Source organism: Panthera leo, chromosome B4, assembly GCF_018350215.1.
Source record: "Panthera leo isolate Ple1 chromosome B4, P.leo_Ple1_pat1.1, whole genome shotgun sequence".
Classification (NCBI taxonomy): Eukaryota; Metazoa; Chordata; class Mammalia; order Carnivora; family Felidae; genus Panthera; species Panthera leo.
In genome coordinates, this window is record NC_056685.1 from 70,456,110 (window position 1) to 70,470,084 (window position 13,975).

The window sequence follows — 13,975 nt, forward strand, 5'->3', positions numbered from 1 at the left end:
ATATCAAGCTCAACAAGAAATATTCTGTTTATGGGGCTCCTGGGTGGCTCAGTCGGTTAAGCGTCCGACTTCAGCTCAGGTCACGATCTCACAGTCCGTGAGTTCGAGCCCCGCGTCGGGCTCTGGGCTGATGGCCCGGAGCCTGGAGCCTGCTTCCGATTCTGTGTCTCCCCCTCTCTCTGCTCCTCCCCCGTTCATGCTCTGTCTCTCTCTGTCTCAAAAATAAATAAACGTTAAAAAAAAAAAAAAAAAAAAGAAATATTCTGTTTATTGGGGTGTCATGGCTCATGGGTTCTAGCCCCACATCGAGCTCTGTGCTGACCGCTCAGAGCCTGGAGCCTGCTTTGGATTCTGTGTCTCCGTCTCTCCGCCCCTCCCCCACTCATGCTGTTTCTCTCTCTCTCTCTTTCTCTCTCTCAAAAATAAACATTAAAAAAAACGAAATACTCTTTATAATAATTAGCTTTCTGTTAGATATTTCCCATTAGGAAAGTTAAGTGAGATGAAAGTGTGTTTAATGATTATTGATTTATTTTGAGAGAGAGAGAGAGAGAGAGAGAGAGAGAGAGAGAGAGAGAGAGAGAGTGTATGTGTGATCATGAGAGGGGGAGGGGCAGAGAGAGAGGGAGAGATAGAATCCCAAGCATGTAAGATCTCACAAACCATGAGATCATGACTTAGGCTGAAATCAAGAGTTGGACACTTAACTGAATAAGCCACCTAGGCACTCTGAGATAAAAATTTTGATTCCACTTGACAGTTACATGATTTAATTGCTTATCAGCTCTCTTGTGAATTTAGTTTTTATTTCATCAACCCTGACCTTGCCCAATTTAACATGTAATAAAAAAGACTGGATTCCCAGAACTTGGCAACCTTTCCAAAGTAATGGCATCTGTGAGACCTTGTATCAGACTCTCCACATCTCTACGTGGCATTCTCAATTTGCTTCTTTCTAATAACATTAAGTATCTGACAAGATGATATAGCTTATAAGGAGGATGGGTTGTTGGACAAAGTTCATCAGTCTTGACATGGGTTGATCATTTGAGAATGAATAATCTCTATTTAATCTTTATTTAATAATCTCTAGTTAAAGGGAAGTGTTACTAAAAAATCCGTAGGAGTTTGGGCACTTGGTGGCTCAGTCGGTTGAGCCTCTGACTTCAGCTCAAGTCATGATCTCATGGTTTGTGGTTTCAAGCCCCGCATCAGGCTTTCTGCTGTCAGCTCACAGTCCACTTTAGATCCTCTGTTCCCCTCCCTCTCTGCCCGTCCCCCGCTCTCTCTCTCTCTCTTAAAAATAAACAAACATTTAAAAAAAACCTTTAAAAAAATAAATAAAAAATAAATTAAAAAAAATCCATATGGATTAAAAAAATTGCTGAGAATGCTAAAAGGTTTCGATTACACATCCTTGACTTTAAAACAGGTGTCTGAAGACTTTAGAACACAGTGTCAGGCTTCATAAGGGTGAGTTCATCAAGGTAAGGACTGTCCTGGGAAAAGAACTGAATAGAAGATGTGGGTCAGAGAGTCACATTCTGGGAAGTAGACCAATTATGTGATGGACCGATATGAATGAAGGAGAAAAGGAGAAGAATGGACATGCATGGAGCTAGCCAGCTTCAAAGATTGAATGAGAATATGAGCCCTCTCTGCCAAGTTATCTACCTTTAAAATATGACCAAGAGAGGAAGTGCTTCTGGAATGGCAACTTGAGGAGCTCTGTGGCCTCACTCTTCAACAAAACCATAACTCATAAAAATTATGAAATACAACAACCATTTAAGGTCTCTAGAAATTATCCTAAGGTTATACAACAAATGGAAAAATATTTATTCACAAAAAATCTACTATATCTGGGTAAGAAGAGGGAATGTCTATGACATTTGAACCATGACCTGCCCTTTACTCTTACCTCAGCAAGATGACAGTTTTAGTCTTGATAGGAACACAAGGCTCCATTTCTCCAGCATTCTGTTAAGGTTAAGTTTTCTCCCTGGGAGGGGAAAACTGCCAGCAATTCTCATTTCATGAAGTTCTGTGCCACAGAAGCTCTATTACAGATGAGAATAGCTAAGCTCCCATCCACCACTCAGTCCCGACTCATAAAACAGAAGATCTACCCCAGGCATGATTGGCCAAGAACACAAGGCTCCAATCATCCCCATTCAAAATCACTGGTAGGGCAGAGGTTCTATGCTGAGAAGGGCAAGTCAAGAAGAGCAGGGGTTACTGCTATGACTCAGGATCCTGCTTATTAAAAAGTAGGATTATTACTCTGAGAAGTTGGCCCTATCCTTAGATCCACAGAACTAGTGCAAAGTTTTTTCCTTAGGATAGAGTCATGATGTTAAGGTCGGAGTGTTCCATAGCTTTTTCTAAGGAGTATGAGCTTATTTGAGAAAGAAATAGGAGAATTTCAAGACTAAAGATGCAACTGAAAACAAGATTTTAATGACACACAGCTAAAAAGGGAGTGGTGATAGCTCAATGAGAGCAACAAGGAAAATGGTAGATCAAATTGAAGTTTAACAGAGAGAACCAAGGAAAGAGACAGTTAAGAAGGGCTCCTCTTGAGGTCTGACTTGACCTATAATACTACCCTGGCCAGAGGGCTTGAATTTAGTTGGATTAGTCCATGGAGTAATTTACTCCTCCAAGATGTTATTGAAAGAATATAGCAATCATCTAGCAATTAATGGAGTCTAAGAGCTGAGTATGATATCAATAGATTCAGACCAGCTTAAAAACGTAATGGATTTTTGTATCCTTTGGATAAATTCCTAGTAGTACAATTGCTGGGTCATAGGTTAGTTCTATTTTTAATTTTTTGAGGAACCTCCATACTGTTTTCCAGACTGGCTGCACCAGTTTGCATTCCCACCAATAGTGCAAAAGTGTTCCCCTTTCTCCGCATCCGTGCCAACATCTGTTGTTTCTGGAGCTGTTAATTTAGCCATTCTGACAGGTGTGAAGAGACTCTTAAATACAGAGAACAAAGTGGGGGTTTTGGGAGGGAGTAAGTAGGAGGAGAATGGGTTAAATGGGTGATAGGCATTAAGGAGGGCACTTCTGCTATGAGTCACTGGGTTTTACTCTTGAAGCCAAGGCTACACTGTATGTTAAGTAACTCGAATTTAAATTTTAAAAAAGTTAATGCGCAAACTAGGAATAAAAATAAAAACTTGGGGCACCTGGGTGGCTCAGTCAGTTAAGCGTCTGACTTCGGCTCAGGTCATGATCTCACTGTCCGTGAGTTCGAGCCCCGCGTTGGGTTCTGTGTTGACAGCTCCGGAGCCTGGAGCCTGCTTCGTATTCTGTGTTTCAGTCTCTCTGCCCCTCCCCTGCTCACACTCTGTCTCTCTCAAAAATAAATAAATGTTAAAAAAAAAATTAAAAAAAAAAACTTCATGGAGAGTTAGGAAAGAGACAAAGAGATCTCAGCTAAAAACACTATCATTCCAGGAGGATTAGAGTGACTGTACATGTCCAAGGCTGTGCCATCCAAGGAGTGACATCAAAGACTGCACACTACAGAGAAAATAGATGCCACCAAAATCATCCAGCCAAGGAGCTAAGCAAACAAACAAGCAAGCAAACAAGTCCTAGAGGAGAGGGGAGAGGAGATTTAGTGTCCATAGTTACTAAAATACATTACCTAAAATGCTTGGTTTTCAAGAAAAAAACTGAGATATGCAAAGAAATTGGAAAGGATGACTCATTCAGGGGGAAAAGGCAATAGAAACTGCCTTTGACAGGTTTCACACGTCTGGCTGAGCAGATAAAGACTTCAAAGCCGCTATTATAAATATGTTCAAAGAACTAAAGAAAACCATGTTTTAAAGAAAGGTATGATAATAATGTCTCATCATATAGAGAATATCAATACAGAGACAGAAGTTACATTTAAATAAAGAGCAAAAGGACAATTCTGGAGTTAAAATGTACAATAACAAAAGAAATGACTATAGGGGCTCAAACAGTAGATTGAAGCAGGCAGAAGAAAGAATTAGCAAACTTGAGCAGGTATCAATAGTGATTACATAATCTGAAGAACAGAGAGAAAAAAAGCATTAAGAAAAAATGAACAGAGCCTCAGAGAAACAAATGGATACACCATTAAGTACACCAACATGTGCATAATGCAAGTACCAGAAGGAAGGGAGAGATACAGGAGCAGAGAATATATTTGAATAAATAATGTCTGAAATTTCCAAATTTGGTGAAACACATTAATCTATACATCCAAGAAACTCAATAGATTTCAAGTTTGGTAGATACACAGAGATCCACATCCAAATATGTGACAGTAAAGATGAACGTCAAAGACAAAGAGAAAATCTGAAAGCATCAAGAGATAAATAACCACATACATAAGAACCCCAATAAGATACACGGCTGACCTCCATGTTTTCATCTATAAGCTAGAAGAAGGTCGGGTGACATATTTAAAGTGCTGAAAAATAAAAAGTGTAAGTTGAGAATTTTATAACAAGCAAATCAATCTTTCAAGAACGAAGGCCAAATGAAAACTTTCAAAATAAACAAAACAGAGAGGATTTGTCACTAGTAGACCTGTTTTATAAGACATGCTAAAGGAAGTTTGTCAAGCTGAAATCAAGTAACACCAGACATTAATACAAAACAACCAAAGAGTACTGGCAAAGGTAATTGTCTAGGTAATTATAAAAGACATTATGATTGCATCTTTCTTTTCCTTTCTTCCCTTAACTTATTTTAAAACAATTTTATAAACCAATAAGTATATGATTATATTATTGACCTATAATATATAGAAATGTAATATATTTGATAATAATAGCAAAAATGAGGCAGGTGGAAGCAAACCTCTTTGAGAGTAAGGAAATAATAACACCAGCCAATAAATCAAATCCACAGGAAGAAAAGAAGAAAACTAGAAATGCTAAATAAAAAGGTTCACATAAAAAGCTCTATGAATATGTAATTCCTCTCATTACTTCTCTCATATTCTCTAAAAATCATAAAATTATAGAAAGTTATTATAAAAACGTAATGTGGATTTTTTCATATGTAGGTCAAGTAACAAATATAACACCAAAAGTGGGAAGAGGAAATAGAGCATATAAAGGAGTAATTTCCTATATTTCACTCAAAATTAGGTAGTGTAAATCTGAAGTCGATTCTGATAAGTTAAGATGTATATTGTAACCCCTTAAGCAGCAAGTAAGAAAACAATTCAAAAAATATAGTGAAAAAATTATTAAGGAAATTAAACGTTACACTCAAAAACATTCAATTAAAAAAAGAAAGTGGTAAAGAAGGAATAGAGGAACAAAACCAACTTCAGACATACAGAAAACAAAAAGTAAAATGGTACATCAATATCATCAAACAACTCAATTCAAAGGCAGAGATCCAATAAAGTGCTCTCTATAGAAGATACTCTTAAGATCCAAAGATATAAATAGGTTAAAAGTAAATGGGATAAAATTATATATCATGTACTATCTATGAGCTGAGTGGCCATTCTAATGTCAGATAAATTAGACCTTTAAAACAAACAAACAAAAAAATGCTGCTTCAGATAAAGAACATTTTATAATGACAAAGTGTCAATATATCAGGAAATTATGACAATTATAATCATGATCATATATAAAAACCCCATGGTAAATGAATAAAATACCAAGTAAATGAAATAAGACTAACGTGAGAAATAGACAATTCAACAATAGTTGCAAAATTTCAGTGACTAGAACAGCTAGGCAGAAGATAAACAAGGGAATGGAAAAGTTGAACAATACTTCAAACCAACAAGGCCTGACAAATATGTATAGAACATTTCACCAACAACAGAATACACATTCTTTCCAACCACATATTGAACATTTTCCAGAATAGCCATATGTTATACCATAAAACAAGACTTAGTGCATTTGAGAGAATGAAGAATACAAAGTGTATTTTCCAATCACAATGGAAAGAACTCAGTAACAGAGGTAAATTTGGAAAACTCACAAATATGTGGGTCTCAAACACTACATTTTTTTAGAGAGAGAGAGAGCACAAACAGTAGAGGGAGAGACAGAATCTTAAGCAGTCTCCATGACCAGCATGGAGCCCAATGTGGGGCTCAATTTCATGACCCTGAGATGACAATCTGACCACGAAATCAAGAGTCAGACACTTAACCGACTGAGCCACCCAGGAATCCCTCAAACTACACTCTTAAAGAACCAATAAGTCAAACAAGACCTCACAGGTGATAATGGAAAATACTTTAAGATGAATGGAAATAAATACACCACACACCAAAACTCAGAGGATGCAGCAAAATAAGTGCATAAGGGGAAATTTAAAGTTGTAAATGCCTATATCAAAAGAGAAAAAAGATATATCAATAACCTAACCTTCCACCTTAAGACACTGGAAAAAGAACAAATTAAATCTAAAGCAAACAGAAATAAAGAAATAGTAAAGAACAGACTAAAATTTGCTGAAATAAATAAAAAAGAGAAAAGCAACAAAATCAGGTGTTGGTCTCTTTGTTCTTAGAAACATATAACCTACCAACACTAAAGCAAGAAGAAATAGAATATTTGAACAAACCAATTACCAGAAATAAAATGGAACCAATAATCAAAAAACTCCCAAAACCAAAAATTCAGGACCAGATGCTTAACAGGTGAATTCTACCAAATATTCAAAGAATTAAACTTCTCAAACTATTCCTAAAAATACAAGAGGAAGGAAAACTTCCAAGTTCATTCTATAATGCTAGTATCAGCCTGATACCAAAAAGACACCACAAAAAAGGAGAACTATAGGCCAATATCTCTCATGAACATAGATGCAAAAATATTCAACAAAATACTAGCAAACAGAATCCAACAATACATTTAAAAAATCATTCACCAGGATCACGTGGGATTTATTCCTGGGATGCAATTGTGGTTCAATATTCAAAAAAACAATCAACATGATACATCATATCAACAAAGAAAGGATAAAAACCATATGATTATTTCAATAGATGCAGAAAAAGCATTTGACAAAGTACAATATCCATTCATAATAATAAAAAAAATCTGCAAAGTAAGTCTAAAGGGAACATACTTCAACATAATAAAGGCCTCATGTGAAAAATACATAGCCAACATTATATTCAATAGTGAAAAACTGAGAGCTTTTCCCCAAACACCAGGAACATGACAAGGATGTCCACTCTCACTACTTTTATTCAACATAGTACTGGATGTCCTAGTCATAGCAATCAGACAACAAAAAGAAATAACAGGCATCCAAATTGGTAAGGAAGAAGTAAAACTCTCACTATTTGCAAATGACATGAGACTATGTTCAGAAAACCCTAAAGACTCCACCAAAATACTACTATAACTGATAAATGAGTTCAGTAAAGTCACAGGATACAAAATCAATGTATAGAAACCTGTTACATTCTTATATACTAATATTGAAGTAGCAAAAAGTGAAATTAAGAAAATAATCCCAATTGCATTTGCACCAAAAACAATAAAATATCTAGGAACAAAGAAGTAAAAGACCTCTACTCTGAAAACCAGAAAACACTGGAAGAAGAAGAAAACACTGGAAGAAGTTGAAGACAACACAAAAAATTGAAAGATTCCATGCTCATGGGTTTGGAGAACAGATATTGTTAAAATGTCTACACTACCCAAAGCAATCTACAGATTTAATGAAATCCCTATCGAAATGCCACCAGCATTTTTCATAAACATAGAACAAACAATTCTAAAATTTGTTGAATAGCCAAAGCAATCTTAAAAAGGAGAAACAAAACTAGAGGTATTACAATTCCAGATTTCAAGTTATATTACTGGTACTGACACAAAAATAGGTCCATAGATCAATGGAATAGAAGAGAAAACCCAGAAATAAACCCAAGATTATATGTTCAATTAATCTTTGACAGAGGAGGAATGAATAAGCAATGGGAAAAAGAATGTGTCTTCAACAAATGGTTCAGGGAAAACTGGATAGCTACATGCAAAAGAAGGAAATTAGACCATTTTCTTGCACTATACCAAAAATAAATTCAAAATGGATTAAGGACCTAAATGTGAGGCCTGAAACCATAAAAACCCTTTAAGAGTGCATAGGCAGTAGTTTCTCTCACATTGACTGTAGCAACATTTTTCTAGATATGTCTCCTGAGGCAAGAAAACAGAAGCAAAAATAAACTATTGGTATGACATCAAAATACAAAGTTTCTGCATAGCAAAGGAAACAATCAACAAAACTAAAAGGCTACTGAATGGGAGAAGGTATTTGTAAATGACGTATCTAACAACGGGTTAGTATCCAAAAAACTTACACAACTCAACACCAAACAAACAAAAAAAACCCAATAGCAAATAGAAAAGGCATGAAAAAACATTTCTCCAATGAAGACATACAGATGACCAACAGACACATGAAAAGATGCTCATCATCCCTCATAATCAAGACAATGCAAATAAAAACCACAATGACATATCACCTCATACTTAACAGATTGGCTAAAATCAACAACACAAGAAACAACAGGCATTTGCAAGGTTGTGGAGAAAAAGAGAGTACAGTTGGTAAAAAGGCAAACTGGTGCAGCCACTGTGGAAAACAGTATAGAGGTTACTCAAAAAATTAAAAATAGAACTACCCTATGATATAGTAATCACACTACTGGGTATTTATCCCTAAATACAAAAACACTAATTCAAAAGATTCCATGCATCTCTATGTTTCTTGCAGCAGTATTTACAATAGCCAAATTATGGAAGCAGCCCAAGAGGTGAAATATATAATGGAATATTACACAGCCATAAAAAGAATGAAATCTTTTTATTTGCAACAACATGGGTGGATCCAGAGAGTATAATACTCATTGAAATAGGTCAGAATGACAAATGCCATATGATTTCACTCATATGTGGAATTTAACAAAACAAATGAGCAAAGAAAAAAAGAGAGAGAGAGAGAGACAAACAAAGAAACAGACTCTTAACTTTAGAGAACAAACTGATGGTTACCAGAGGAGAGGTGGGTAGGGGAATGATCATATGAAATAGGTGATGGGGATTAAGAGTACGTTTATCATGATGAGCACTAACTAACGCATAGAATTGCTGAATCACTATACTGTACACCTGAAACATAATACTGTACGTTAACTATTAAATGTTAACTGGAATTAAAATTGTTAGAAAAGGAAAAATAAGAATTAATTATTTACAATCTCTCCCAAAAAAGTAGAAGTGGAGGGAATACTTCCCAATTCATTTTACAAGGCCAATATTTCCCTGATATCAAAACTGGATAAGGACCTCACAAGAAAAGAAAATGATTAGGCCAATATGCCTTATGAAAATAGATGAAAAATTCCCAACAAAGCAAATCAAATCTAGCAACATATAAAAAAAAATATACACCAAGGCCAAATGGGATTTCTCCCAGGAATGTTGTTTCAACATACAATAGTCAACCAGTGCGATATAGCATATCACCACAATAATGGACAAGAGATACAGGATTGCCTCAATACATGCAGAAGTATTTCAAAAACAAACACTCTTTCATTATAAAACCACTTAAATTAGGAATAGAAGGGCACTTCCTCAACTTGATCCAAGGGATCTGTAACACATCCACAGCTAACACACTTCATGATGGACTCAATGTTTTTCTCCTAAAATCAGGAACAAGACAAGTATGTCCACTCTCATCACTTTCATTTAATACTGCTCTGGAAGTTTTAGGCAGGGTGATGAGGCAAAATAAGAAATAAATGGCATCCAGATTGCCAAGGAAGAAGTAAAACTATCTTTATTTCTAGATGGCATTGCTGTGTATATAGAAAATTCCAAAGAATCCAAGAAAATAATTATTATAACTAAAAAATGAATTCAACAGGGTTGCAGGATACAAGACTAATTTATAAAAACCATAGGCAAAAATTCGTGATTTATTTGGGCCCCAGATCTTGGGGGTCTTTTTACTGGACAACTCTCCCTTGTCAAAAGCCTTCTTTAGCTTGAGCTGGAATCTTCTGCCCTATAACACGTACTGACCTCACCCCTCTTTCATGGAGCTCTTTAAATATTTAAAGATAGTTACCATAGCTTCCCATTCTTTTCCTAGCTTCCTTTATTTTCCTTATGTGACATAATGTAAACTCTCCTTTTTTCCCCTGGTTGTTGCCTCCTACACTCCTAGACAGATTAAAAACTTACCTTTTCCAGACAGAGATTTAAAATCTTTTGGTGTTGTGTTTGGGTACTTTACGATTATACTGGGTGGTTTAGAAATTACTCCATAATCTATGTGAGTCATATTGAACTTGTGGTGGTTGAATAAAACACCTCAGTCTTTTTCATATGACATCACTATGTTCTATTTGCATTTCTGTACCTAAAATTTAGAAATTTATTTTTTCTTATTCATTTGAGTCCATAGTTCTAGTGTCTTTTGATCTCCTTTAAGTGTCCTTTTATAATATAGAAAATGCCTTCTCTTTTTAACATAAGTATAACTTCTCTGTCAGATGGTTAAAATAGTGAATGGGAAATTCCAAGACAAGAGGGCTATGGCAAACCATTAGCCACTTCTCTTGAAAATATCAATAGTATAATTATTACCTCTCGTGCATGATTTTTGAATTAGTTATGAATCCGCCTAACAATGCTACATTAATCTAGCTTACATTTCTCCATCTTATCATAACACTGTTGTTCACATAGACTCTATAAAATCTCTTGTTAAGGGGTGCCTGGGTGGCTTAGTCAGTTGAGTGCCTGACTCTTGATTTCAGCTCAGGTCATGATTCCAGGGTCTTGGGATTACCGCAACAGGCCCTGTGCTTAGAGTGGAGCCTGCTTAAGATTCTCTCCCTCTATCTCTCTTTCTCTCTCTCTCTCCTTCTCCCCCCTCTATTCCTTTCTCCCTCATTTTTTTATTAAAATAAAAAAAATTCTAAAAATGGGATAGTAAATTTCTTCTAGAAAGCATACTCTACACTGGAAATCACAGAGATGGCATAAAGGGTATGTGAAGAGAACTCTGGATATAAAAAATAAAATAAGAATAAAGTCATGGAAATATACTATTTCACAAATAATAGAAAGTTACTCTGGATCTGGCACACACCCAGACAGCTAATATAGCCAATGTTAGCAGAAGTATAAGAAAGTCACAAGCTTGTGATCCAGTTTTTTACTTTGTTATATACATACGTTCATTTCCACAGACTGGGTAGAAAGATTAAAAATGAAAATGCATCATGGATGAAGAAATAGGCTCTGAATATTTGAAAATCCTCGCTATTACACCTCTAAAGCAAACTTAAAATTGGCAAAGGTATTTTTCCTCCAAAATTTATCTATAACCTTTGAAATAAAATTCATATAGGAAATTCATATTTTCTATTTACTTATGTTTCTTGCAATATTATGGTCAAGAAAATTAAGAGAAAGAGTATCCTTTTTTTTTTTTTTTTTTTTTTTACAGTGAGGGAAAAATAAACAAACATGACATACCTGTGGACATCTGGCAGCACTATAGCAATCTCCAGCTGTGGCAAATGGCACTGCTTTTCCAAATATTGTCTGGGCAAAAAGAAGGTCTGTGGCTAAAAAATAAATGAACCTTTTTAGTATTGAGGCATTGTATACTTTACAGTCTTCACTGCAAAGCATACAGTCTTTATATTACATTCTTAAATATATTTATATAATTAATTCAAAGTTTTAAGCAAATATGCTACAAATTATACTACATAACATATATCAGGTTTTCAATAAATAATTTTTATTTTAGTATTTTTTAATTTAATTTAATTTTTTTATTTACGTCCAAGTTAGTTGGCATATAGTGCAACAATGATTTCAGGAGTAGATTCCTTAATGCTCTTTACCCATTTAGCCCATCCACCCTCCCACAACACCTCCACTAACCCTCTGTTCTCCATATTTATGAGTCTCTTATGTATTGTCCCGCTCCCTGTTTTTATGTTGTTTTTGCTTCCCTTTCCTTGTGTTCATCTGTTCTGTGTCTTAAGATCCTCATATGAGTGAAGTCATATGATATTTATCTTTCTCTAATTTTGCATAGCATAATATGCTCTGGTTCCATCCATGTAGTTGCAAATGGCAAGATTTCATATTTGAAACCATACACACACACACACACACACACACACACACACACACATATACACACACACACATACACACACATACACACACATACACACACACACACCACATCTTCTTTATCCATTCCTCCATCAATGGACATTTGGGCTCTTGCCATACTTTGGCTATTGCTGATAGTGCTGCTATAAACATGGGGGTGCATGTGTCCCTTCGAAACAGCACACCTGTATCCCTTGGGTAAATACCTAGTAGTACAATTGCTGGGTCATAGGGTAGTTCTATTTTTAATTTTTTGAGGAACCTCCATACTGTTTTCCAGAGTGGCTCCACCAGTTTGCATTCCCACAAGAAGTGCAAAAGAGATCCTCATTCCCCACATCCTTGCCATGTATAAATATACATTTTGTTGCCTGTTGTTGCCTGAGTTGTTAATGTTAGCCATTCTGACAGGTGTAACCTGGTATCTCATTGTGGTTTTGATTTGTATTTCCCTGATGATGAGTGATGTGGAGCATTTTTTCATGTATCAGTTGGCCATCTGGATGTCTTCTTTGGAGAAGTGTCTATTCATGTCTTTTGCCCATTTCTTCACGGGATTGTTTTTTGGCTGTTGAGTTTGATAAGGTCTTTATAGACTTTGGATCCTAACCCTTTATCTGATATGTCGTTTGCAAATATCTTCTCCCATTCCGTCAGTTGCCTTTTAGTTTTGCTGATTGTTTCCTTCGCTGTGCAGAAGCTTTTTATTTTGATGAGGTCCCAGTAGTTCATTTTTGCTTTTGTTTCCCTTGCCTGTGGAGACGTGTTGAGTAAGAAGTTGCTGCGGCCAAGATCAAAGAGGCTTTTGCCTGCTTTCTCCTCAAGGATTTTGATGGCCTCCTGTCTTGTATTTCGGTCTTTCATCCATTTTGAGTTTATTGTGTACGGTATAAGAAAGTGGTCCAGGTTCATTTTTCTGCATGTTGCTTTCCAGGTTCCCAGCACCATTTGCTGGAGAGACTGTCTCTATTCCCTTGGATATTCTTTCCTGCTTTGTCAAAGATTAGTTGGCCATACATTTGTGGGTCCATTTCTGGGTTCTCTATTCTATTCCATGATCTGAGTGTCTGTTGTGCCACTACCATACTGTCTTGATGATTATAGCTTTGCAATACAGCTTGAAGTCCATCAATAAATAATTTTTAAATAAAAAATGTTTATCTCAAAAATTACCCTAAAAATGGCAGGTACATGAGTAATTAATCAAAAAGTTTTAAAAACCGAAATGCCTTATTATATTTTACATAATAGTGAATATCTAAAATAAAGTGGGGTCAGGAGCAAATTACAGAAGAAAAAACATTAAAGTTTAACAAATTATGACAAAGCAACACATAAGTGCTTATAGACCACATGTATTTATACATATATGTATCTATGCATATATATGTGTATATGTAAATAATGTATATATTACTACATTGTATTATTATTTTCTTTTGAATCTTACATTTGCTAAAATTGTTAGCAAAACTTGTTTGGCAATAACGCTGGGGATTCTGTATGAAGTATCAAAAATAGAGTCATTGGATCAAAAACAGGTTGGAAGGAACCCTAAAATCATTCTTGAATCACTTAAATAATATTTCAATCAACAGTCTTCCAGTTAGTGGATGTCACCTCCACTAATGTTGTTTTAAATCACTTTACTTTTTTTTTAATTAAAAAAAATTTTTTAATATGAAATTTATTGTCAAATTGGATTCCTTACAACACCCAGTGCTCATCCCAACAGGTGCCCTCCTCAATACTCATCACCCACCTTCCCTTCCCTCCCA

General features: G+C 35.5%; 1 protein-coding gene across 1 annotated transcript in view; it reads right to left on the minus strand.

Annotated features, from left to right (window-relative positions):
- The window catches only part of ADAMTS20 (ADAM metallopeptidase with thrombospondin type 1 motif 20), a 183,701-nt gene that overhangs the window by 15,615 nt on the left and 154,111 nt on the right, over window positions 1–13,975 (minus strand). Inside the window, exon 37 of the mRNA XM_042948461.1 lies at window positions 11,541–11,632. Within this exon, the coding sequence (XP_042804395.1) occupies window positions 11,541–11,632 (92 nt within the window). The remainder of the gene's footprint in view (window positions 1–11,540; window positions 11,633–13,975) is intronic.